This window comes from Aspergillus novofumigatus, assembly GCF_002847465.1.
Source record: "Aspergillus novofumigatus IBT 16806 chromosome Unknown P174scaffold_3, whole genome shotgun sequence".
Lineage (NCBI taxonomy): Eukaryota > Fungi > Ascomycota > Eurotiomycetes > Eurotiales > Aspergillaceae > Aspergillus > Aspergillus novofumigatus.
The window spans coordinates 3,917,679-3,941,094 of record NW_020194276.1 but is presented as its reverse complement, the minus strand read 5'-3'; the positions used below and the strand labels follow the sequence as shown (position 1 = coordinate 3,941,094).

Below are 23,416 nucleotides of genomic sequence, written 5' to 3'. Positions count from 1 at the left end.
CATGAAATACAATTTACCTGTGAGTTGTCTCCTTTCTCAATGCCATGATGCTACAGTTATCAATCATCTTCCTGGCCGTGTTGCTGTTATTGCAGTCCAGAACAACTCGCGCAACAGCCACACTACAAACAGCGATGACTCCATCCTCGATGGCTCCTCAGCCTACGCATACTGTCAAAGTAGGACCGAAAGAGAGCCCGCATCAATACTCGCCGCACAACATCACCGCCGCTGTTGGCGATGTCATCGTCTTCGAGTTCTACCCGCGCAACCATTCCGTCGTCAAGGCGGACTTTATGGCACCTTGTGTGCCTGCTGTGGGGGAGATCTTCAACTCGGGCCAGTTCAACACCTTTAAGAAAAATAGCCATGGGCAGCTGGAAGGAGATGTTAGTGAATTGCCAGGTGCTGATATCAAAAGCTAACGGTTTTAGCCTCCCACCTGGTCCCTAGTCGTAAACGACACCGAGGTATGTCTTGGCCACAAAGGCCCGGAATCTGTTGACTGACTGCAATTACAGCCCACATTCTTCTACTGCACGGCAGTCGACTCCTGTCTCGTCAATGGAATGGTGGGAGTAATCAACCCGGTAAGTATATCCCCCATGATCAAAAGCCCATGCTTATAGCAGTAGAACGAAACCATGACCTGGGAAGCACAATTCGCCCAAGCAAGACGATACCCGTACATGCTCGTCCCGGGACAATCGCCTCCAGCCGAAGGAACAGGCTACTCGTCCTCGGCTACCAATACCCACAACAAGACCTCTTTCAGCGGTGGCGCCATAGCTGGTACGGTGATCGGCGGGGTTGCCTTTGTTGGCATCCTTGTCGTCCTTGCGATCACGCTGCACCGGAACAGGTATAAACAAGGGACATCCTCGCAGGTCGGACGGATGGAGCGGACGGCTCATTGGGCTCTCTTTGGTGGTCATGGTGAGAGAAAGAGTGAGCAGGGGCTTACGGTGCCGTCTTCAGTTGCAGGCCATGGTACATTGTCGTCGAGCTCGGGCGCTTCGCCGCCTGCTGTCTCGCCTCCTCTGCAAAATGTTGGATATTGGAACTGGGAGACCGCAATGAAGCAGCCACCGCCGCAGGAAGAGATTCGTCAGCCGAGTGAGTTGGAGGCAACGGGTGGTGTGGGTGGGAGGCCAGGAGGAATGTACTACGGATGGAGGTGATGTTTTTCCAGTTCTTCAGATGTTCGCCCTCCTGTATTCTTCTTGTCATGTTTCTGATGTTTTTGTATTCTGCCATTTTTGAGTTCTTCAGGCGATGGATGAACCCCACAAAGCCACTATGGATATTGACTCAGTGGGCTACAACAACGCTTTCTTCATTATTTATTGTAAATACTATACATATCCTCATAATCATTCATCAGTTGATTGTATCAGAGACTCCCTATGGAATCTCATCATAGACTCTATCGCCCGGCTTAGGCGGCTCCAAGAAATCCTGTGGAATCTGAGCCGGCAGCTGATTCTTCTCAGCATACTGGCGGATAGCTTCAAAGTTTTTGCACTGATGCTCTGTGTTGAAGTCCACATACGCCTCTGGGTGATCGGGATGGATCCAGACCTGACCGAGGACTCCAGTATCAATGGTGCACATGAGTTGTTGTCGTAGGATATCCAGACAGTGGGCTAGCGGATTATTGTCAGTCTTAGTTCTTCAGGAGGAACTGCCACGTGGAATACTCACAAACATGTCGTCGGACGATAAAATCGTCGTTCTTGAAAGCGCCTTGGCCGAGATTGTGGTAGTAATCGTAGTTGTAGTAGAGTGTTTGGCGCAGTAGATTCTTCACAGGTCAGCTTTCATCTCGATATGACAGGAATGAAGACATACTAGACAATGTAAATGATGGAAGCCCTCTACATTCGCCGGATAGCCTCCTCCATACTTCTGGTTGATTTTGACCTGGTCTTGCGCCAGTCCGGACTTTTCTGCTACTTCGGTAGGAACACGCAAACTTCTATCTGCTCATGGTTAGCATTTTGTTTATCTCAGGGTTATCTGTCTTACAATTTACACCCAATGCCTCCCATGCTGCGTCGACCTCTGGACTGGCATCTTGCCGGTAGATGTTCTCCTTGAGCAGCGAACCATTAAACCGCTGAGGTTGAAATGCTACGTTGACATTCGAGGTAACAGGCGCTGTTCTTGTTAAGCATGGAGTTCTCAGCAATTCGAAAAATGAAGGACGTACAATAATGAGAGACATGACGAGTACAGACCCTATCGAGGTCTTGCACTTGACGACCGATGAAGAGTCCAACCAAGCACGAAACAACGGCCGTTGTGACATAGAGCAAGGTCTGGAGCCAGTTTCCATGCGATCTAGCTCGAGGCTTCTCGTCATGACTCCAATTCTGGGCTTCCTCATTGTTCAGTAGGCCATAGTTGGCATCGATATCCTTATCTGACTCGGAGCGCGCCATCTTGTTTTCTGAGTACGTAGCAGTTGATCACCACATTACAGAAGCTCAGAGGATCGAAGATATAATCCCAACAAACGACGCGACCGAGGGAATCTTGACCGCAACAGCAGTGGGATGGGTGACAGTCACTGCTTCCAAGTACCGTGCATGTCTCACCTCCCACCAATGGCAGATTGTGGAGTAAACAGGCCCCCCGCGCGGATGCAACCTGGGATTTGATGAGTTGTAAGACACGGCAAGCCCGGGCTGGCAGATCCCCTTCGGCTCCGTGCGACCCGCAACACTTGGCGGTGTCTTTGTCTCACTGAATTGATATTAATAGTGATCCCATGATGCAATAGACTGATCGACGAGGCTTGGCTTGCAGACAAAAGTCACGAGTGTGCGGAGAACAACCAATCTCGACTCTGCTGGGAACCCAGGACCTGCAAGCTTGAGACATGCAGAAGACAGACAGATGCCTATTCCGGCTGTTCGTGTGTTGCGTTTTTGATCTCCAGGTGATGGCCAGAGGTTCCAATGGGAACCGGAGGTGGTGAAAATAGAAACTGCTCAGATTGACTTTGCAGTTCCATGGCTGAAATGTACAATGGACGAACTGCTCAGAAGGCTATTGCTTGCGTTACTTGTGGCGACAAAGGCTTGCACAATGTAACACCGCATCGATGTAGCTTCCTGCCTTGTATTCTGCAGTATCCCTGATTGGAACACAATGATGGCTTGTATCTCGGCCATCCCACACCGCTGCAGTCATCAGAGACTTGACCAATAAGCATTGATCCACGACTTGGAGGCTGGAGAGTCATTTGCTTCTCTCAGGCTTTAAGTGCGAGCTACAGCAAGGAAAATGGAGCTGTGCACTGTCTATAAAGCCTGCTACCCTTGTCCGTCCAGAAGCCTTTCTTCCTTCCCTGCCACAAAGCAAACTCTTCCCTTCATCCTTAACCTTTGCCTATCACCCAGCACAATGCATTTACTTAGTAAAGCTGCTGTCCTCCTCCTGGCACTGAGCGTCAGCGCCAGACCAATCGAGGAGGCTCGCGCTGAGACAACAGCGCCCGCCGATTATGGAGACTACAAGGACTACGGCTCCTACGGCAAGTACGGTGACTACGGCCACTACAAGCGCGACGAGGAGCCCAGTCCCACAACCACATGCACCAAAACAGAAACTCCTGTTCCTGGATATAACAACTACGGCGACTACGGAAACTATGGTCAATATGGGGACTATGGTCACTACAAGCGTGACGCAGAGCCCACCACCACCACCACCACCACTGAGACCCCAAGTCCCACTCCAGCGGACTACGGAGACTACGGAGACTACGGTAACTACGGCAAGTATGGGAACTACGGAGAGTACAAGGTGAAGAGAGACGATGAGCCTTGTACGACTCCCACAGAGACCCCGACTCCTACTCCCACTCCCGCCGACTATGGTGACTACGGTGACTACGGCAACTATGGCGATTACGGCACCTACGAGAACTACTAGAAGCTCGCCGAACGAAAAGTATGTAAGTTGTCTTTGCTGCGATTGGGAATCGCCCATCCTGACGCATTGCAGTTCAAGAAACGCCCTGAGGAATGATTACCGACGTCCAAAATCTCTGTGGCATATCGAGCAAAGCTCTACGCAATTTGTGACGATGATGATCATGTTTACACACTCCTTAAATCTTAATGTCTTGTCTAGATGAAATGAATCATAACATACGCGAGTCTTAAACCTTCATTATAACTGGTACTTCCACTATGTACCCTGTAAGGAGTAGGTAAATCCTTGCATAGCAATGTACATCGACGACGGTAGAGATTAAGGCCACTGCCCTACTTTTCAATAGAGGACTAGAAAGGGTTGATATGATCGATTCGGGGAAACCGGATCCCCTGCAAATGAAAGATGGTTAGTATCTAGGAATCGACAGATCAGCACCTTCAGCAGGAGTATGGAGGCCAGTGTGGCGTATGGCTCGTGAGACTATTACAACAATGCCCCTTGCATATATGCACGAGGAACTGATGTAACCTGCTTGAATGTACGACTGAACTCAGCTCATTTCGGAAGCATCGATCCGGCTTCCGATGCCAGGATCAGACGCAGCCTGGTCGCTCTCGTCAGCTAAGGCACCGGTGTGAAAGATGCCAAATTAGCGAACAATGAGCATTTGTGACCTCACATAGTAATGATGTTGGTACTTAGGACTGAAGATATAGGGGCAATAGGAACTAGTCATGTTAGTTCAGCATGCGCACACGAAGGCCAGTTTACAATTTATGGGTATTGTTGTAGCCGTTCAAAAAGCCGAAGCAATTGATTGTCTTCCAGATCTACTTGTCTTTAAGTTTCAATGTGGAAAGCTTGACCAAGTCTAAGTAATTGATCCACAGGAGTTTATTTGGGCGACGGTATCTGACTGGATGACATTGTCGTTATTAAGATTAAACCCATTTAGACCCCAACAGTCTATAAGAGCAGAGTCACTATCGGATGCTCGCGCACTTCTCTCAACCAGTGTCATCGTGATGATCATCAATAAGAATAGCGAAATGTCGGTGCCAAATCTCCCATATACTCCAACTCCTCTTCCGGCAACGACTGCAGGTCAATTGTCCCTTTGGCAATGGCTCGATCACGCTTCTTGTTATCGTGCAGGATTGCCAGGAAGTAGCCGGTAGCCATGGCGGCTGAGAAACAGAGGAAGGACAGACTGATGATGTACCCCTTACGGTAGAGAGGGGCATCTTTAGCGAGGAATGAGTAGGTGGAGATAATCCCGCCGACTGCCAAGATTAGCATGACCCCGGCCTGTGAATGGAAGACATACTATTTCCAAAGCTATTCTGCCATGCCGTTCCTACGCTCCGTCGACGATGACCACCCAGGTTCGTCGAGAACCAACAGACCAGCACGGGCATGGCACTGTAGCAGCCACTCGCGACAAGGAACAGAGCGCCATATTGTACGCTATGATGGTCGTGGACGTTATGGAGGATACCGAACCCGCCCATGGCGATGAGCATCGGGATTATGGCGAAGATGAACCGGTGGCGGAGTTTGTCAGACAAAATGGCGATGAGCATGGCGAGGCCAAAGGCCGTGGCCCATGGTGGGATGGAGTAGAGCTGTGATGTGATGGCTGAAGGGTCAGTTGTGTGCAACTGATAGGAGACATGATCGTACCGTCGTGGCCGTAGGTTTTGATAATCGTAGGAGCAAAATAGGCATATCCTGCTGGTCGTCAGTGACTCGCTAAGAGTCAAAAAGTCTACATACCGTAAGCTGTGACGGCCTGTCCAAGGTACATAATTCCGCCTATAAAGACCTTGTCTGAGCGGTGTTAGCGATTATCCATCATGGCGAAGGAGCATGCTTGCAGTCCTTGAAAACAGCCAGAACATCGCGCCATCCGATGCTCGCATGTCTGGCAGCGTTACCCACATCATCCGCCAGCTTGGAAAGTATGAACTCTCTCTCCTGCTTACTGAGCCACTTTGCATCCTCAGGAAAGCCCGGGACGATGAAAAAACAGACCATCGCAACCAGGCAGGTGATCACGCCCTCGATGATAAACACCCAGCGCCAGCCGCCATAGCCACGAAGTCCGTCCATTTTCCCGATCCCGCTGGCAAGCAACCCCCCAAACGCACCGGCGACAGTTGATGAGCTGAGGAACAAGCTGAATCGTTTCTGAGCTTCGCTGCGCTTGTACCACATGCCAATAAGGTAGAAACCTGTCCGGATTAGCGGGTTGCGGACGCAGGAAGAGGTACTCCTACATCCAGGAGTCAAGCCCGACTCGAGCATGCCGAGGAACCAGCGAGTAGTCATTAATCCTCCCCAATTTGATACGAGGCCTTGACACACCGTGACCAGACCAAAGCCGAACATGCATAATGGCACTGAATGTGTAGTCAATATGTTGTTCCTATCTGCGGAAGCCAACGGGCATACACCACACATGCGGCTTCAATTTCTTCAGCAGGATATTCGACGGGATTTCAAAGACGATATAAGGCACGAAGAAAATGGTCAGTGCGGTGTTGTATTCCGTTCCTGATTGGATATGCAAGTCTTCCTTCAACCCCAGAATCGCTGCATTACCGATGTTAATCCTGCAAAGTGGTGAGCATCAGTTATCGCAACAAATGGGAGTCTAACCATACCGATCTAGGAATGCCAGCAGAAGCATGACACACAAACATGGAAGAACATGCCAGTCGATCTTGGCCATCAGCTTTCGCTCGTTGATAGTTTTCAACCCACCGAGCGATCTCTTGTCGCCATTGGAGCCAGATTCTTTGTCTACGGAGGATGTTAGCCGTCTGGACCTGGTGCCAACGGGCCACGCGACTGACTAGTTACTTCCATAGACTGACGCGCCATAATTGACAGTGATCTCTGAGTTCTAAAACCATCGCAACTTGGGAAACTAGCATGTACTTTATTTCTTCTGACATCACCGACGTCAGGGGTGGGATGATTCGTCCCCGGAAAGATGACAAGCATTCTGGCCGGTTGCGGTCAAACTGAACTCTATAATTCTAATCTCACTTATCATAATGCTAGATGGCTACTATGACTTAATTTCCTGAGTTACTTCTGATTCATAAGGTTCTACAGCTTATTGCTAGTTTCGCGTTTCCTTGCGATTAACAGGTATATATATGTGCTAGCGAAGAATCAGATCGTCGCCCCAGTCCCATTGTACATCTTTGCCTTTACCATGTTATTATAATTAGTCTCTCAGCGGCAAAGAGTCCGGAGCCGAAAGTGAAAGCCGCGGCCCGTCGCTAGGGAGTTCCGATATATAACTCTTTTCGCCTCTTGCCCCGCCCCCGCATTCATGTATATCCGAGAGGATTACCGCTTAGACCCCGTATATCTAGATGAGTTTTCCGGTCAGCAGTGCTGCAAGCGTAGTCATCTCGCATGGACTAGTAACTATACCTCGGAATTGCTCCGCGTGAGTGGAGAATCCGAAGCGACCATCACCGACGATCTTCTTGGCCATATTTACAAAAGGCAAGGTCTCATATCCACGATCCAAACGTGTAAAATCTTTTCGTACCTGTGAGCCCTGGCCAGTTGCCGAATCTCCACAAATGACCGATCAAAAGTCGTTTCGCGATCATGTTGGAGATCCTGAGGCCAAGAAGGAGGTCGCCGATGAGGAGGTTACTTTGGACGAGGAGACATTGAGGCTCGATCGCCAGACTCTTCTCAGGCTGGACCTTTTGCTTATGCCCATGACCCTGATGCTATACCTGCTGGCTTGGTTGGATCGTGCAAATGTTGGAAACGCACGAGTGGTATGTCTTCCGCCAATTTTGTCGCAGGCTGTTGCTAAAGAAGACCATAGGCCGGTCTGGAAAAGGACCTCCATTTGAGTGATTTGCAATACAAGACAGGTACGGTTTTGTTGACCAATCCTGAATTGCCTGATACTGACTGCTCAGCCATTACCGTCACCTACGTCCCTTATGTCTTGTCTGAACTTCCCTCCAACCTCTTGCTGAAGATCATCGGCCCGCGTATCCTCCTTCCGACCTTATGCACACTCTGGGGGCTGGTGACAACGCTCCAGTCGCAAGTGCACAACTACTCCGGCTTCCTCGCATGTCGGTTCTTCCTTGGCTTGCTCGAAGGAGGCCTCTTTCCGGGAATTGTCCTCTTCTTGTCCAACTTCTACCGTCGCCACGAACTCCAGGTTCGCGTCGCCCTCTTCTTCTCCGCCGCTTCCCTGAGCGGCGCCTTCTCGGGACTCCTCGCCGCCGCCATCCAGCAGATGAGCGGCATCCGCGGTATGAAGGGCTGGCAGTGGATCTTCCTCCTGGAGGGCCTATTTACCGTCTGCTTTGGTATCTTCTCCTTCGTAGTACTTCCCAACGGTCCAGAGAAAGTCATCACCTTTCGCCCCGAGCACTCCCGGCGCTGCATCGCCCGTCTCCAGCAGGACAGCAATAACTTCGAAACCGAATCCAAAGTCACATTCAAGGGCGTCATCTCCGTTCTAAAAGATCTCCACGTCTGGATCGCATGTCTCATCCTCTTCTGCAACGGGGCCTGCCTCTTCGGACTCGCATATTTCTCGCCCTCCATCGTCCAAGCACTTGGATACAGCCGGACAAAAACCCAACTGATGACCGTCCCACCCTACGCCGCCGGATTCTTCGTGACAATGCTAACAGCGTACTTTTCCGACCGCCGACAGCAGCGCGGCGCCGGAGCCTTCGTCACAAGCGGCATCGCGCTGATTGGCGCCGCGCTGGCGATCAACGGACGTAGTGTAGGCATCCGCTACGCGGCGCTCATGCTCCTCGTGACGGGTGTGTATGCCTGCGCGCCATGCCTGATCAGCTGGGTGCCGAATAACACGGCTGGCCACCTGCGGCGCGCGACTGCCGTGGCGATGGCGTTCATTGCGACGAATATGGGAGGCATCATGAGTACGTGGATCTATCCGAAGGAGTCGGCGCCGTATTTCAATTTGGGGATTCGCTTTAATTTAGCGTTGCTGGTGATTGCGATGGTGCTTGTTGTGCTGCAGGTGGTACTGTTGCGGTTTTTGAATCGGCGGAAGCAGAGGGATCCGCTGGGTTTGCTGCAAGGGACCGAGGATCTGCCGTATGAGGAGCAGTTTGCGAAGCTTGGGGATAGACACCCGAGATACAAGTATACTTATTAGTGTACTAAAACTTCCAACTGGTTTTGAAACTTCCATCTCCAGTTAGCCTAGACAGATGCGGCGCTGCCCCGGGGAATCGCTCGGGGTTATAAGGACGCCTGCACGGAGTGCTCGGTGACTAGGCATTCCAACATGTGGACCCCTTATTTACGTCTGAGTACTGCTCTCTGCTATATTAGACGATTCTACCCCTGGAGGAGACCTTGGTTGCAGTGTAGCCTGACGCTGCAGCCTGTTATCTTGGTGACATGCAGGTTTACCGGTCCTCTACAAAATCCTCGGTGCATTCCAGTTTGCGAATAATATACTGTGCATAATAAGTAAACTGTATTTACGCACTGGAGATAGTAGACCCCCCTGGACTAACAAATCCTAGAATTCATCTCTTATCACTCACTCATCTCATCTAACTAGCTCTGTCTCTCACTGTGATCCAGCTTCTTCGGGAAAAAGAGATTAGACGCCAATGCAGACGTAATAATCCACCCACAAATTGGTGCAGCTCTCATCTATCTGCGTGTTCCATGAGCGGAACTGAGCAAGAGTGATGCCCGCAGCTTTGTCAATCGACCAACAGCTGTCGCCCGACTTGACCTGGTAGAACTTGGCGCAGTTGCTCACTATGCCGGGCATCTGGGGCTCCGGACCAGTCGGCGTGGGCTGGGGAGCTGGGGTTGTCGTGGCGCCCGGGACGTGCACGCAAACGTAGTCCTCCAGCCAGAGGTTGGTGCATTCTGTGATCATCAAGGTTAGGAGACTTATGTAGGCAAGCGGGGGATTTGATCAGTTACGGGCGTTGATGCTTGGGTTCCAGGCCTTGAATTGGGCGTCGGTAATGCTGTACTTGGCCTCGATGGTATCGCACTGATCACCGGACGCGACGAGATGGAACGTGTCACAGTTGGCTACCAGACCTGGTTGGGTGGGCTGGTACGGGGACGGGGACGCGGTGGTTGTGGACGTCGTGGTCTTCAGTGTCGTAGACGTCGTCGTGGGCTCTGGGTCGTTCGAGACGGTGCCAATAACACAGTAGCTCTGACCGGGCGTGAGATTGGGACAGGAGACACCAGGGTTCAACTCTTCAAAGCTCTCGACGGTCTGACCCCAGGTCGAAGCGAAGGACTGGCAAGTGTCACCATTGCTGGCTGCCATGGAGAAGCTACAGACAACGCTGGCAGACAGCAGCTGGGGAAGCAGGGCCAGGAGGACAGCAGTCTTGTAACCCATGTTTTCAGGATCTAGTGGAGGAGAGAAAGGGGATGTTGGGATATTTGATCTGTCCATTCGGTATAGTCACTGGACTCCTTTTATATACCTAGGTATACCTCCACGTGCTCCTGTAGGCTGCTTTCATCACGTAACCTATTCACCAAACCCGTCGAGTTCAACATTTCGTATACTTCACGTTGTTGATGGAGCGTCAGCACGAGCGGAGAGAAGTGGGCTGCTTTAAGACGCTAAGACCCTAGTGTTTATTGTAAATGTACTAGGTGGTCCAGGTCTGTCGATGCCGGATATCCGTGCCCTAAGAGTCAGGAACAGCTTCCATTGGCTTATTGTACTAGCGAAGCGGCTGTGGTGGCCTTACAGTCTCTCAGCCTACCGCCGCCTACCGCAGCCAAACGGACACTACCGGAGGATCCGAACCAAGTGCCGGTCTCACAATTGGAGTCAAGATAATATCCTCATGGTGACATCGGGCCAGTCCTAGCTTCTGCCAAGAGCCTCAAAAATGCGCCAAGATGGGGTTCTACATGCAGAGTCCTTCGTGGAGGATGAAGCTGAAGGCAAATTCATTTCAAATACAACTAATCGACTAGCGTAAGCCACCAGCAACTGGGGTCACTTGCCACGGGCCTGGAAAAATCAAAGGAATAGGTGTCACAGGGAGAGATACACACGAGTCATGCAAGGGTGTAAGCGAGCCATCCAACAATCGCGGTGAGCCATGCTCCACCGACCGGTAATTGCATTCCAGAAGCTGCATTTTTTGGCGGCCGGGCAGCTCACCTGGGGAGAGGGAGCAGCACATGCATAGAATGTTAGAGCGGCTGAGATACTTGACGCAGCTGATGGGCTGATCTTGACCTTGCAAGGACTGGGTGTGGCTGTTGGAGAGGGAACGACTGCACAAGAGGGTGCGCCACCGTAGCTTTTTTCGTCTGGGACATTCACAAGGTTGGTAACATTCCACGCCTAACTGAGCGACTGAGCGCAAGTGTTGTCGTCCGTCGCAGCGACGAGATCCTGCTGCGAAGTGCCATTCTCGGTGGTGAAGTAGAGTGCATGGCGGGTGCTGTTGCGAGTGAAGGTCACGGCGTCTGTCCCCGCGTCTTGGGAGTAGTTGCTGTATTCGATAGTCCAGGCAAACTGGAAGGACGCCTCGGCGTCCAGATGGCCGGTACTCTCATACAGAAAGTACGGGTCGCTGTTGGAGTAATTGAGAGATGACAGATGGAAGAGGTCCGAGGTATGGATGCTATCGTTGGCACTGACCCCGCGCTGCTCGATATTCCATGAGAGAACCGGGTTGAGGCTCTGCACGAGGCTCGGGGTTCTGGATGGCAAATACGATGGGGGTCAGCTTCGATAGGGCAAAGGTGTCATTGCGTGGAAGATCAAGTCTACTTCCACGACCCCTGGAGCGCTGGACGCCTGACTGAAGGACTGCTATAGGGCCAGAAGCAACCAAGACCGACGAAGGAAGGCCATGGCTGATGTTAGGGTGGTGAGGAATTACAAGAGAGATGAACTGACAAGGCTGGATGTGCTTGTTCTTAATATTTTGTATCGCCTAATTTTGGAAGGAAAGCCCCTGACTCGCACAAGTCCAAATAGGTGGCCTTAAGCAGTTCTTGGCAATCAGGGATTGAGTCTCATTATCGACTAGTACTCGACATGACTCGACAGGATTCAACTACTGCAGGAGCTGTTACACCGTGGATGCATCACAAGCACTCTGCCCAGCAAGACAAGCCAGCGAAGCTCTCCGCTTGGTGGCTTGGTACATGGTCCACCCTGCTTATGCTTGATCCCCCACACGAGGCCAAAACGCAGCCCCCAAGGTAGGTGATTTAATTAATACCCACCTGGAATTATTTCGATAGCGTGGTGTAGTCTGGTCCACTCACAATTGGTCAAAGTATGAACCTGAAATTGCACTCACAAGAGGAGATGAGAAGACATGCTGGTGTAGATATGGATGCCTATCGACTGTCAGAGGAGACAATACAAGAAGCTGCGATGAAACCGCTCTGAAAGGATGGGAAATATGCCAACTACTCTTTCATTCATTGGTGTTTGTTTACTCCTCATCACACTCCTTTAGACTTTCTTTTACACTCCCTTGATAGGGACGTTGCCCAAGCACAATGACCCCCCTCTGGCTTAGTACGGTCATAGGGGCCATAGCCCTCTTCCTGTCTGCCGACGTTGCCTCTGCGACGCCAGGAACGCGAGGGCTCAGACAGCCCGTCAGTCCTGGCTACCGCAGTAGAGACGCATGCCCGGTGGCTTGCAACATCGCTGGACCTAATCCGTCTAATTGGTCGGTCTACCACAACTTCGAACAGGTCCAGTCCTGCCAGCAGACCTTGTTCTATGAGTTCTCTTTGTATAATTGAGTGGACGAGCCAGACTCTCGTCATTGCATCTATGCTTGTACTTCCTATGGCGCGGACTGGTACAACCTCCCACAGTCGAAAGCAAAGACTGCGGCTGCTGTGTGGTCCGTGAACTCGACCTATAATCTGGGCTGGTGGGACGAGGGCGCACTGGCTGCCACTGATATCAGCACCATATAGGCAAAGGGATGGCACCACCTGGCCCAGATGCCCCCGCAGAGAGCGCAAGTGCCCTCCGAGCCAGCATCAGTAAGGCCTTCTTTGGATTTGCCATCCCGTCCATCTGGGCCGTTTCAGGCACGTACGCGTTCATCATCGACTCGGGCTACGACTGTGGCACCATCGACCCGATGGGCGATTACCTGGACGAGGACACCATGCACGCGACGGCAGGCTGCTACGGCGGAAAGCTCTACTATCTTGCCAGCCCCAAGGGGGATGCGTCGACCCGCACCGAGGGAGGGTGCTTTGATAACAAGTTCTCTGCCCCGCCGGGCATCGACTCCCTCGATGGGAAGGACTTTGGCGGTATCACTGTGGGTGATCTCATCACGGGGTGGGTTTCAGTTCCCCAGCTTCTGATTCAGAAAATAAACTGACAACTGCGCCATTTAGATCGGTCCGCACGTACCAGCAAAACGGCAACCAGAACGGCGGCGGCGCCGCGGACCCTAGCAACAGCGGGACGCTGGAGGACCTCTACAACCAGGACATCACGACCCCTGGCTTCATCCGCCTACCCGTGTGCAGCGCTGACTTTGCCTTCAAGGCCTGGGACCAGCGCGGCGGGCCCTACATCAACGTGGCCAACTATCCATGCATCCCGCACCAGGCGCCCAACCACTGCCAAGACTCGACGTTCGTTGACCAGACTAGCGATGCGTCCCCCAGCGTGTCAGACTGCATGCAGATCGTGGAGAACATACAGAATACGGATGGCGATTGGGAGGTTGAGAACGCGATCGGCAGTCAGCACCAGCTTGTGCAGTTCGGGTCGTGCGCCTTTGGGTCCAGGGACAGGGGAAGAACGGCAACGTTGACTTCAATATTGGTGCTCAGGACATTGTTGATATCATTACTGGTTTGGTCAGACAGTTTGGGGGTCTGGAAAGGTTGGTGCGAAGGGGGTGATGTCTTGTGATGGAACAGTCAAGGGCGGCAGGTTGAATGGGGGTTATATTAGCTTGCTTCTATCATTTCTAGCAGTACCTCTCGAGAGGTATAATGGAAGATTTCAGCTACTCAGTTGGGCTTCCCAGCCTTTGTGAATATCTTTCTTCAAGTCCTTTGTTGTGGTGTCAGACTGGTTCCGGTGGTCAACCAATCATTACTCGATATTCAAATTGAGCAAAAACAGGGTTGACTAGCCGAAGAGATCTACAGCCTTTAGTCTTTACCTAACTTTAGCCTTGGGATAAGCGAAGGTGAATGTTGACACGATCCAACTGTTCCAACACGTGGTGCAACTGACCTTTTGCCAAGAGCGGAAAGGGGAGGTTGATCTATCCAAGGCAGCAGGATACACGACGTCCACATACCTATGTTAGTGCAATGACCATTATATCGAAAGTAAGGGTCATCACTTCATTTATGAACAATGACATTCCTCCGACCAAGGAAATATTTTGCAGTAAATGAGGTAGATAAGCGCGCATTCGAGCAAATTGTGACTAAGACTGCATGCGGATGATGTCATTCTCCACCCTGTAGATGCTTGCAGTAGAAAATATCTTAGTACTAACAGTGATCATACAACGCAACGGGCCGAGTCATGGCTCTTTGGGCCGGAAGTGTCGGAAATGTCAGAAGTGCAAATATTGCCTCGAGAGTATGAATAAATGCGGGCTGGATATCTGCATTTGCATTCCCCTCCAGCCCGCTCACGCCGTCTCACTCTCAGAAGAACACCATGGAAGTGAACCTACCAAGCTGGCTACCCCTATCAATATATGCCTGGCTTGTTCAGGCGGTCGTCTTTCATGCCGTCGGATTTGTCTTTGAATGGTGCGACGGCACCAATAGCATGCCCCACCTGAAGGTCCGCGATATCGACCGCAAGCCATACATTCAAATGCTGCCGCGCGTGTTGTTCAATCAATGCTTCATTCTCCTTCCAAGCATGATGCTCGTCCAGGCAATGGAATTGTGTTTCGCGGGACCAACGCACCTGCATCCCCTGCACTTTCTCCTGTCACTTCCGGCCATGGCCGTCGGTCATGACGTGGTGCAATACCTCACTCATCGGTATCTGCTCCATAATCCGGACCTGCGACTTATGCGCCTGTTGCAGCACTCGCTGCATCACTCGACCGGAGCCAGCCGGGGAATCAGCGCATGCTACATGTCCGCCCCGGACTTCTTCCTCGAGATTGTGCTCCCGTATCTTGTCCCTCTTGCGCTGGTGGGAGGCGGCGGCGCAGATGTTTTCTTCCATTCTCTTGTTGCCGGGTCTGGAGCTCTAGGTGGAGTTTATGAGCACTCAGGGTACGATTTTTCTGCATTGTTCCTACCAGAGAACCTCACCGGAGGTAAAAGACAGCTACAGAGCTGGACTCCAAAGGTTGCGGCCTTGATCCGGGATTTTGTCGACAATCGCGCTCACGGAGAGCATCATTCTCGTGCGAATGTTTCATTCTCCGATGGGTTCGGCAGTCCGGGCATCTGCGACACCTATTTTGGCACGCGGTGGGATCTGGTGGCGGCGCGTCGGGCAGCAACAGAGAAGGAGTGGCAGGCTCAGCGGAGGAGACACATGTACGCGAAATGAAGGCTTCCTGTCTTCAAAGCAGCACTGGCCATTCCGTGGCCCCTATTACCACTTATACACTTGATGAAGGACCTAATGATCTCAGCACCCCTGGATCTCACGATCTCATGTCCTATGCATGTTTTTATCCCATTAGCGCAGATACCCGGAGACACGAAGGCGTATCATTGTCAGAATTCTAGTTAACCGACCCCTCAGACTTGTAGACTTCAGGTGTCGAACATATCTCGATTCGAACTGAGCTCAATGAATAACAAGCTAGGTGAGCGACGTGTTAGACTTTCTCAAAGCAACTATGTACTCTCGCAGAAACAGACACGACCTTATGGGGTAGCAATTCGCAACAAAAGGTTGGCCTGTTTCGTACGAAACTGGCTCTACGAATACAGACTGATCGCCGTATCCTCTGCACCACCTCGCAGTGCGACAGACCCCTAACCCGGTTCTGCTGGAGCACAGCTGCAGACTCAAGATTGTCGGAACGGAACCAGGTCCTGATTATGTTCCAGTGATATCCGTTTCGGATGGTTCGTAAGATGTTCTTGGACTGGCCCTGACCATCCAAGTTTGCCTCCAAGACAATTTAATGGTTCCAATATTCTCACTTGTAGTTGAATGGACGAGTATTAGTGCCTTCTATCTCGCAGGCATTGCAGTAGGGTTCGAACTTTGCATAAGAGATGTTTGGTATTGTGATGATATAGGCAGTCCTCCGTGTAGCATCATCACACTGCCCCATGTCAGTTTCTTCCCGTCAATACAATTTCGCTGGAGGAGTAAAGAATGGCACTACCCTTCCGAAAACTCATGGAAATGACTTTATTCGAATGCATTAAATAACTGTATCCTTGTTCTGCTCCAGCCATTTATGGTCGATCGAACCGTAACGGTTAAAAAGTATATATTGGCAATGGCGAGTTGCGACGCATCTTGGATTGTCGGTTGTCCATGCTGATGGTGCGTCCTGATATATACATCTTATCGCTAATCCATGTTCCCTCTAGTCAAAACGATGTCTACATCGAAATGAGCTGGAAACTCTCCATCGGCAGTGCCTAGCATATGGCCATCCCCCGCTTAGCATCGGATACAATCCTAAGGCATCACTTTCTAGCCTGATTTTGTTATCGCCGACGGGCGCTTATCGGATGTCGGCGAACAGTAGCCAATCACAGCTCGAGACCCTGAGATCTGATTGAGTAATGGCCAGCCGAGGATGCCCCAAAGCGGACTAGCGTGTATCACCCCCCGCATCTTTTGATGTCGCAGTTTCCCCATTGTTGATCTTGCTTCTATCATATATCCAGCAACGGGTCAAAAGTGTTGTTTACAAGGTGTTGGAGACAAATAATACACAGTCAGAACTATACGACTCAACATGGAAGGCGACACTCTACCCTTGGCGCAATACCTCTTCAAACGTCTGCGTCAATTGGGTGTAGACTCTATATTTGGGGTACCTGGTGACTACAACCTGACCCTTCTGGATCACGTTGTACCCTCGGGACTCAACTGGGTTGGAAATTGCAATGAGCTTAACGCGGGATATGCTGCGGATGGATACTCCCGGATCAAAGGTACTTGCTCCTCTCCCTTCGTACTGCTCTGACGCACGCTGATTACTTAGGTATCGGTGCGCTGGTGACCACCTTTGGCGTGGGCGAATTATCCGCCGTCAATGCCATCGCGGGTGCTTATGCAGAGAGAGCTCCAGTCGTGCACATTGTTGGGACTCCCATGCGCGCTTCGCACGAGTCGCGCGCAATGATCCATCACACCTTTATTGATGGCGAATACCAGCGGTTCGACCGCATGCAGGAGCATGTCACGGTAGCGCAAGTCAGTCTGAGTGACCACCGCACGGCGCCTGCGGAGATCGACAGAATTCTGCTGCAGTGTCTGCTGCATAGTCGACCGGTGCGCATTACTATCCCCGTTGATATGGTGCCCGTGCTTGTGCCCACTGCGGGGTTGGCGTCGAAGCTCGAGGTCCCGCCGCCCGTGCGCCAGCCCCAGGTGGAGGAGGCCGCTTTGTCTGCTGTGTTGGAGAGGATCTACAACGCGAAGAAGCCCATGATTCTGGTTGACGGAGAGACAAGAGCTTTTGGTACGGTTAATGAAGTGAATCATTTTGTCAAGGCAACGGGCTGGCCGACATTTACGTCTGGCTTCGGCAAAGGGTTGGTTGACGAGTCTCTACCCAACGTCTATGGAGTGTATAGGCCTGCTCACAAAGAGTTTGTGGACTCGTGTGACCTGGTCCTGGCTTTCGGACCACACTTTAGCAACACCAACACCTACATCTTCCTGGTGAGACCGCAGGACGAGACGAGTGTTCTTCTCAATCCAACTTCGGTCCAAGTCAATAAAGACATTTACCGTGATCTCCCAGTCAAATATTTCATTCAGCAGCTCACACAGCGACTGGACATGTCTAAGATCCCCGTGCACAAGCATAACTTGGTCCACCCCACGGCCCAAGTCCTCCCTGAAGTGCCCCCTACCGACCTCGTCACACAGACCGCCGGCTTCTGGAGACGGCTGTCGCCCTTCTTCCGCTCTGGCGATATCGTCCTCGGTGAAACAGGAACGCCTGGCTACGGCGCCAATGACTTTGTCCTCCCCCCACAGACCCGTCTCTTCAAGCCAGTCACCTGGCTGTCCATCGGATACATGCTTCCGGCTACCCTGGGCGCGAGCTACGCGCAGCATGATCTGATTACGCGAAACGAGTACCACGACATCTCCACCGCCCGAACAATCCTCTTCATCGGCGACGGCAGCTTCCAAATGACCGTTCAAGAGCTGAGCACAATCATCCACCACAAACTCAATGTTATTGTCTTCCTGATCAATAATGATGGCTATACAATCGAGCGGTGCATCCATGGCCGGAACCAGGCGTACAACGACGTCGCCCGGTGGCGGTACCTCAAGGCCCCGGAGCTATTCGGCGCGGATCAAGAAGGCGAGTATGCGTCGCGGACATGGCAGATTCGCACCTGGGCGGATTGTGACGCCGTGCTGAAGGATGAACAGCTGGTGAATGGCAAAGGCCTGCGGATGGTGGAGGTGTTTATGGACAAGTTTGACGCGCCTGATGTGTTGATGAATTTGCTGAATTCCCAGATTGCGAGGGACAATGCGCAGAAATAGGTTATGCCAATAGACTGCTAACTTAATTCATGCTTTCTGCCTGTCCACTCTGTCGATGATGTAGGCTGCCTGTCGGTTGGGATCCCTCTGCAATACGACTAGCATTGGATGTATATAGGAGTACACACTGGGCGAGGTAATACTATAATTGCAACATTGACGAGGTAAAATAGAGCCACAAACTAAGACGAAGCGGAAACCTTCTTCCAGCTCTCCCTGGACTTCAAGTCCTCCCAGTACTTCTGGAAATGGGGGTACTTTGCAATCAAGTCCGCGAACCCAAACGGCTCCACAAACACCCCGTACGGCAGATGCGACAGATCCGCAAATGTGATCTCGTCGCCGGCAAGGTACTTCTGCTTGGAAAGCACCCGCTCGTAGCCCTGGAGAGTCTGGTCCAGCTGCGCAAGCAGCGCCTTGACGCGCGCTTCGTCGGTTTCGCCCTCGCCCTTCATGGACTTCCAGACCTTTTCGTAGGCGAGCTGTGCAATAGGGGGATCAAAGTAGGATTGTTCAATGGAGATAGCCTCGCTTTGTCAGTACCCTCCGTAAAAAGCTGAATGGCTGGACATACCTGCTGGTACAGAGCATAGGCTTTAAGATCAGACTCCGGGGGGCAAGCTCTGCCCCCTGGCCACGGTATTTGGCGATGATATATTGAGCAATAGCTCTGCTTTCTAGGGGCAAGAAATTAGCACGAGTAGAGCAATTTGCTAGCGGGAAATCCTACCGAAGACTTGAACGCCTGTCTCGGTATCCTGCAGGACAGGCACTTTGCCAAAGGGCTGCATTTCCAAATAAGTCTCTGCCAGGTGTTCTCCCTTGGCCAGGTCGACGTTGACTATTTCGGCATCGACGCCCTTCTCAATGAGCGCGAGGCGCACGCGGGACGTGCAAGTCGACCAGGGGGATCCGTGGAGCTTGAGAACCATTGTGTCTGAAGTTGGAGTGTATTATGGTAGTACACTGATGGTTTGAAGAGCGGGGTTGAGAAGGGAAATTTCGAGTACTATGTCACCTTTTATACGAGATGCCACTCGCAAGCGGGGCAGATTTGGGGCTGTGATCAGTCCGATTTGGGCATGATTAACGAGCAGCGGTAGCTTACGGAATTAATTCCGACTCCCCGTGGGGTTTGCTTATGGATGGCTTATGGGATTATCATCAATTTTTCTAGGCGCGCTGTTCCTGATCCTTCGACCCTTCGATCCGTCGATCCATCGGATAGATCCTGCACGGACCGTAGCATAATATAGCGTACGGCGAATCTAGCCCTACTGAGCCGATAGATCAAATCCAGATTGGACTTCCTTGCCGGAATAAGGGAACAAGGTCCTGGGGAGGTGGATTCTTGTGTCCTTGTGCCCTAGCCTCGACCTCGTATTCCTTGATAGAAAATGAGACACCCAATTTGTCGCAGCTAGAACGCAATGGAGCCGTCACCTCGAGGATCCTGTCTTCCAAGATCCTTCCGTCAGTTACCGGCAGGAGAGCCGTGGCCATGTTTGAAAATTCATTATTTCACCGGGCGATAATCGCTTCATAAGGAACCTCCCCTAGATAGTCATCTCTGACAAATAAGGGAATTCATCTCTCGCTTGCACCAGATCCATCATTTCAACCAACATGACCGCCTCATTCTCGCGCCACCATCCAGAAATGCACAGAATCTCAATTGATGGAGGAAGAAGATCTACCAACCTCTTTGGAGGCAGCTGCTGATCGGTGTGGAAAAGAGTGAACCATTTGCAACTGAAGATTTTTCAATCTTCGAAACTCTCACAGCGATCCAACCCACTGGTGCTGTCTCTCAAACCCTTGCAACATAGAGTAGGATTCCGAGTCCAGACACAGTGTCTCGAGGGTATCCCTCCTCGTTTGCAGGTGGGCTGTTATCGTGGCCATCCTTTCGAATATGAACGGTCCTGGCTCGTATTAGTACTTGAACGACCTCAGAGCGGTGCAGAGTGTTATCAAGCGCTCGAATCCCGTGCGGGTGATACTCTGCCGGAGCTCAAGATGCGTTACGCTCGACGTGCCTTTCGTTATATCAGGAAGAAGCCGATCAAAATCTTTGACCATCTGAGCGGAGAATACGCGCAGCGAAGGCAGATGAGACAAATGGCAGGATTTTCTTTCAACCCGATCATACCGAGTCTTCGGCCGGTGCCCTTGAGAAGCACTTATTCCAGTTTGCGAGCGGACCTCTTCCCTTGAACTGGTCCCGACGCTGGATTAACTTCGTCTACTAACTGTGCTGCGTACCGGGTGCTTGATTCTACCCAGAGCCATTCCATGGTGCGCAGGTTAGGCAAGGATGTAGAGCAGGAGGGCAAGCCACGCATTGTAGTTGTCCCTATGCCGGAGCTCTTTCTTCCAGGTAGCCCACCCATTATAATAATTGACTTATTCGTGGACTTCTGCGATGTGTCTTCTATTGTTGGCAGTTCCTTTGAGTGGGCATTTTTTTTTTGGAACAGGATACTGGTCGACCGCTCTCCACGCTGAGACAAGCCTTCCGACGGCGTAATAGGAAATGAATCAGCCAGCTGAGGTCCAAGGTGCAGTACTCGGGCAGTTCGATCGAGTGGAATGTACACAGGTGTACGATGTCAAACAGACGACGAGAGCATCTGGGAAAAATGAAATGCTCCGAGTTTCGACTTCTTATCTGGCGGCGGCTGTGCGCTAGCCCTCGTATTATGACCCGGCACTGCCTCGTTGACACCACAGCCTCGTGCTCTGTAGAGGCATTAATTATCCTCTTGAACCTTTTTTTAGATGGTGTCCTTCTTTCTCACAATAGGTTTTGCCGATTTGTCCTCTGTCATAGCAGGAGCATGACACTGCTCTGGGAAAGCTGACAGTCAGAGCCATGGACAACTCACTACAGTCAGCCATTGCCCTGGTGTTCAGAAATTTCGAATGGCACTAAAACAGTGTCGTTGCAAATGACATAGGGAGCTTTATATGCATCGTCACCAGATGCTGGATTTCCTGCTCTGAGCCTTGCCTACGAACTAGACCGTAAAAATTTGACAATATTGTCCTTGACTTGACTGTATGCAGAGGGCCCTTTTATTCTCTTTATCATCAATACAAAACTCTATAATATGCTATAAAGTATTACGAGGTTAGTGTTAAGTGTTCTAATATCTCTTTTGGTAGCTGATGCAAAGAGGTATGGCAGCCAAATGAGTGATCGGCCTCTCTCAATTTCTCTCAGCAGATCTATGAAACCAGAATCAATAGCAAAAATATTCAATATCCCAAGCCTGAGATTTATTCCCCTGAATGATAGGGCATTCTTGCTCCTGGCTAAGGCCAATAGAGCGAATGTACAGATTCACCCCTTGCATAACTATCGAATTCCACGCTCCCGGTGGCGCAGTGGCTGAACGCTTGAATAATCAAACAATATTAACAAATAGATAAAATATATATGAAAAAAAGCATATGTATAATCAGAAAAACAAATGATTCAAGGTCAAACACTAGGCCAGTCGTTGTCCCACTTCAACTGGTTCCATCCGAATTGGTAGTCCTCGACGGCCTTGCCGATGCGCGTGTCCGCGTAGTGATAGTACAAGACCAACCCCTTGCTTGGGTCGTTGAGGATGCCCCTGTCGCCCAGACGTTAGTTCATTCTTTACCTTCCATAAGGGGTGGTGACTTACTGTCCGCCGGGGCCGTAGACGTAATCATGACTGGCGAGCAAAAGGGTTCCTCCGCTGTTCAGGCACGAAACGCCGTTTTTGTCGACCTGCGGGTTATCAGCCTTCTGATATAAGAGACAAATATGGGGGTGCTGCTACTTACGAATCCTCCCGTCGCTGAAGTCGACCGACAAACCGAGATAAAGTACTCCTCGCCCGGTGCTGGCCACGTATCATTGTACCCCAGCGCAATACCCCGGAGAAAGTCAAGTAGAAGTAATCGTTGCGCTCAAAGATGAAGGCCGCCTCCTGGCGATGGATCCCGCTGGCATTGTAGGCGATCTGGTGCGGCGTGGCGCCGCTCTTGATTTTGAGGCCGTTGGCCATCTCCACCTGGAACAGGTTATTCCAGTAGGAGCCAAAGTTGACGTACTGGGTGCCACCGACGACGATCCAGTTGGCGTCGATGGTATTGTACGGGCTGGCGGACGTGGACTCGATGCCGGTAGTGCCGTGGTCGGTCCAGCTGCCGGCTTCCATGGACTTGGAGGTTGCAACTCCAATGGCCGAGTTCTGCGAGCCGAGCGAGGAAACCGCGTAGTAGAGGTAGTATGTCCCATCTCGGTAGTGCAGGTCAGGGGCCTGGAAATGTTAGGAGACATGACAAGAGGTAAAGGGAAAGGAGCATACCCAGAGGTTGTTCTTCCCGCTTAGATCGATGATGGAGCCATTGGGTAGAACATAGCCGTCGTCTGTCCACGGGCCCTCGAGACTGTCCGCCGACGCGATATGGATGCCTCCGCCCGTTGCGAAGCGAAAGTATTTCCCGTCGGATTTACGCTGGTACAGACCAGGATCATGGGTCCAGCAGTTGCCCGAGCAGGCACCGGGGTTTGCGTAGGCGTTGACGTTGACGGACGCCAGGAAGAGGAGGAAGAGAGTATATAGATACATGGCGAACCTTAGTTTGCCTCTATTCAAATACTGTATTATTATTGACTTCGAAAAAGGTCGCACAGGAGCGAACAGCTCTATTTATGTCATTCCTGGCCCACTCGGTGCCAGAGGAATCTCTCGG

General features: G+C 51.4%; 12 protein-coding genes across 12 annotated transcripts; 6 read left to right on the top strand and 6 right to left on the bottom strand.

Annotated features, from left to right (window-relative positions):
- Positions 1 to 134: 134 nt before the first annotated feature.
- P174DRAFT_420060 (cupredoxin domain-containing protein) lies at positions 135 to 1,181 on the top strand (the record flags this gene model as incomplete). The annotated part of the gene is made up of 4 exons (XM_024824838.1): positions 135 to 389; positions 435 to 470; positions 522 to 590; positions 636 to 1,181. 4 exons carry the CDS (start codon positions 135 to 137, stop codon positions 1,179 to 1,181), a joined length of 906 nt encoding a protein of 301 aa, XP_024684790.1.
- Positions 1,182 to 1,231: 50 nt separating this feature from the next.
- Positions 1,232 to 2,787, bottom strand: P174DRAFT_440779 (oxidase ustYa family protein). Its single transcript, XM_024827132.1, has 5 exons — positions 2,213 to 2,787; positions 2,029 to 2,160; positions 1,852 to 1,982; positions 1,705 to 1,804; positions 1,232 to 1,646 (listed from the first exon to the last, which is right to left on the bottom strand). The coding sequence occupies exons 1-5, from the start codon at positions 2,442 to 2,444 to the stop codon at positions 1,405 to 1,407; spliced, it is 837 nt and encodes a 278-aa protein (XP_024684789.1). The 5' UTR covers positions 2,445 to 2,787; the 3' UTR covers positions 1,232 to 1,404.
- A 265-nt stretch (positions 2,788 to 3,052) lies between these two features.
- Positions 3,053 to 4,039, top strand: P174DRAFT_450478 (uncharacterized protein). Its single transcript, XM_024828936.1, has 2 exons — positions 3,053 to 3,960; positions 4,015 to 4,039. Exon 1 carries the CDS (start codon positions 3,292 to 3,294, stop codon positions 3,940 to 3,942), a length of 651 nt encoding a protein of 216 aa, XP_024684788.1. The 5' UTR covers positions 3,053 to 3,291; the 3' UTR covers positions 3,943 to 3,960; positions 4,015 to 4,039.
- A 941-nt stretch (positions 4,040 to 4,980) lies between these two features.
- P174DRAFT_420057 (putative MFS transporter) lies at positions 4,981 to 7,462 on the bottom strand (the record flags this gene model as incomplete). Its single annotated transcript, XM_024824837.1, has 9 exons — positions 4,981 to 5,231; positions 5,276 to 5,587; positions 5,632 to 5,679; positions 5,725 to 5,773; positions 5,839 to 6,182; positions 6,228 to 6,350; positions 6,403 to 6,563; positions 6,615 to 6,753; positions 7,399 to 7,462. 9 exons carry the CDS (start codon positions 7,460 to 7,462, stop codon positions 4,981 to 4,983), a joined length of 1,491 nt encoding a protein of 496 aa, XP_024684787.1.
- Positions 7,463 to 7,553: 91 nt separating this feature from the next.
- Positions 7,554 to 9,136, top strand: P174DRAFT_420056 (putative MFS transporter; the record flags this gene model as incomplete). The annotated part of the gene is made up of 3 exons (XM_024824836.1): positions 7,554 to 7,760; positions 7,811 to 7,859; positions 7,908 to 9,136. The coding sequence occupies 3 exons, from the start codon at positions 7,554 to 7,556 to the stop codon at positions 9,134 to 9,136; spliced, it is 1,485 nt and encodes a 494-aa protein (XP_024684786.1).
- A 456-nt stretch (positions 9,137 to 9,592) lies between these two features.
- P174DRAFT_388139 (LysM peptidoglycan-binding domain-containing protein) lies at positions 9,593 to 10,393 on the bottom strand (the record flags this gene model as incomplete). The annotated part of the gene is made up of 2 exons (XM_024823389.1): positions 9,928 to 10,393; positions 9,593 to 9,870 (listed from the first exon to the last, which is right to left on the bottom strand). The coding sequence occupies exons 1-2, from the start codon at positions 10,361 to 10,363 to the stop codon at positions 9,593 to 9,595; spliced, it is 714 nt and encodes a 237-aa protein (XP_024684785.1). The 5' UTR covers positions 10,364 to 10,393.
- A 939-nt stretch (positions 10,394 to 11,332) lies between these two features.
- P174DRAFT_483453 (uncharacterized protein) lies at positions 11,333 to 11,848 on the bottom strand (the record flags this gene model as incomplete). The annotated part of the gene is made up of 2 exons (XM_024830748.1): positions 11,333 to 11,693; positions 11,832 to 11,848. The coding sequence occupies 2 exons, from the start codon at positions 11,846 to 11,848 to the stop codon at positions 11,333 to 11,335; spliced, it is 378 nt and encodes a 125-aa protein (XP_024684784.1).
- A 1,099-nt stretch (positions 11,849 to 12,947) lies between these two features.
- On the top strand, positions 12,948 to 14,344 carry P174DRAFT_503368 (uncharacterized protein; the record flags this gene model as incomplete). The annotated part of the gene is made up of 4 exons (XM_024831159.1): positions 12,948 to 13,315; positions 13,375 to 13,727; positions 13,748 to 13,875; positions 13,963 to 14,344. 4 exons carry the CDS (start codon positions 12,948 to 12,950, stop codon positions 14,104 to 14,106), a joined length of 993 nt encoding a protein of 330 aa, XP_024684783.1. The 3' UTR covers positions 14,107 to 14,344.
- A 324-nt stretch (positions 14,345 to 14,668) lies between these two features.
- P174DRAFT_430459 (sterol desaturase family protein) lies at positions 14,669 to 15,526 on the top strand (the record flags this gene model as incomplete). Its single annotated transcript, XM_024825629.1, has 1 exon — positions 14,669 to 15,526. One exon carries the CDS (start codon positions 14,669 to 14,671, stop codon positions 15,524 to 15,526), a length of 858 nt encoding a protein of 285 aa, XP_024684782.1.
- Positions 15,527 to 16,879: 1,353 nt separating this feature from the next.
- Positions 16,880 to 18,879, top strand: P174DRAFT_405434 (alpha-keto acid decarboxylase family protein). The gene is made up of 2 exons (XM_024824071.1): positions 16,880 to 17,103; positions 17,154 to 18,879. The coding sequence occupies exons 1-2, from the start codon at positions 16,905 to 16,907 to the stop codon at positions 18,680 to 18,682; spliced, it is 1,728 nt and encodes a 575-aa protein (XP_024684781.1). The 5' UTR covers positions 16,880 to 16,904; the 3' UTR covers positions 18,683 to 18,879.
- On the bottom strand, positions 18,865 to 19,614 carry P174DRAFT_430457 (putative glutathione S-transferase; the record flags this gene model as incomplete). The annotated part of the gene is made up of 3 exons (XM_024825628.1): positions 18,865 to 19,213; positions 19,257 to 19,359; positions 19,413 to 19,614. 3 exons carry the CDS (start codon positions 19,612 to 19,614, stop codon positions 18,865 to 18,867), a joined length of 654 nt encoding a protein of 217 aa, XP_024684780.1.
- Positions 19,615 to 21,866: 2,252 nt separating this feature from the next.
- On the bottom strand, positions 21,867 to 23,333 carry P174DRAFT_440771 (arabinan endo-1,5-alpha-L-arabinosidase). Its single transcript, XM_024827131.1, has 5 exons — positions 23,029 to 23,333; positions 22,581 to 22,980; positions 22,502 to 22,560; positions 22,360 to 22,445; positions 21,867 to 22,305 (listed from the first exon to the last, which is right to left on the bottom strand). Exons 1-5 carry the CDS (start codon positions 23,290 to 23,292, stop codon positions 22,170 to 22,172), a joined length of 945 nt encoding a protein of 314 aa, XP_024684779.1. The 5' UTR covers positions 23,293 to 23,333; the 3' UTR covers positions 21,867 to 22,169.
- Positions 23,334 to 23,416: the final 83 nt, after the last annotated feature.

Coding starts and splice junctions, on each gene's coding strand:
- P174DRAFT_440779 (XM_024827132.1), bottom strand. CDS start 2,444: ATGGCGCGCTCCGAGTCAGATAAGGATATCGATGCCAACTATGGCCTA. Junction 1,983..2,028: donor GGAGGCATTGGGTGTAAATT/GTAAGACAGATA, acceptor AACCATGAGCAG/ATAGAAGTTTGCGTGTTCCT. Junction 1,647..1,704: donor TATCGTCCGACGACATGTTT/GTGAGTATTCCA, acceptor ATAATCCGCTAG/CCCACTGTCTGGATATCCTA.
- P174DRAFT_450478 (XM_024828936.1), top strand. CDS start 3,292: ATGGAGCTGTGCACTGTCTATAAAGCCTGCTACCCTTGTCCGTCCAGA.
- P174DRAFT_405434 (XM_024824071.1), top strand. CDS start 16,905: ATGGAAGGCGACACTCTACCCTTGGCGCAATACCTCTTCAAACGTCTG. Junction 17,104..17,153: donor TGGATACTCCCGGATCAAAG/GTACTTGCTCCT, acceptor CTGATTACTTAG/GTATCGGTGCGCTGGTGACC.
- P174DRAFT_440771 (XM_024827131.1), bottom strand. CDS start 23,292: ATGTATCTATATACTCTCTTCCTCCTCTTCCTGGCGTCCGTCAACGTC. Junction 22,981..23,028: donor GCGGGAAGAACAACCTCTGG/GTATGCTCCTTT, acceptor TAACATTTCCAG/GCCCCTGACCTGCACTACCG. Junction 22,446..22,501: donor CTTCAGCGACGGGAGGATTC/GTAAGTAGCAGC, acceptor GATAACCCGCAG/GTCGACAAAAACGGCGTTTC.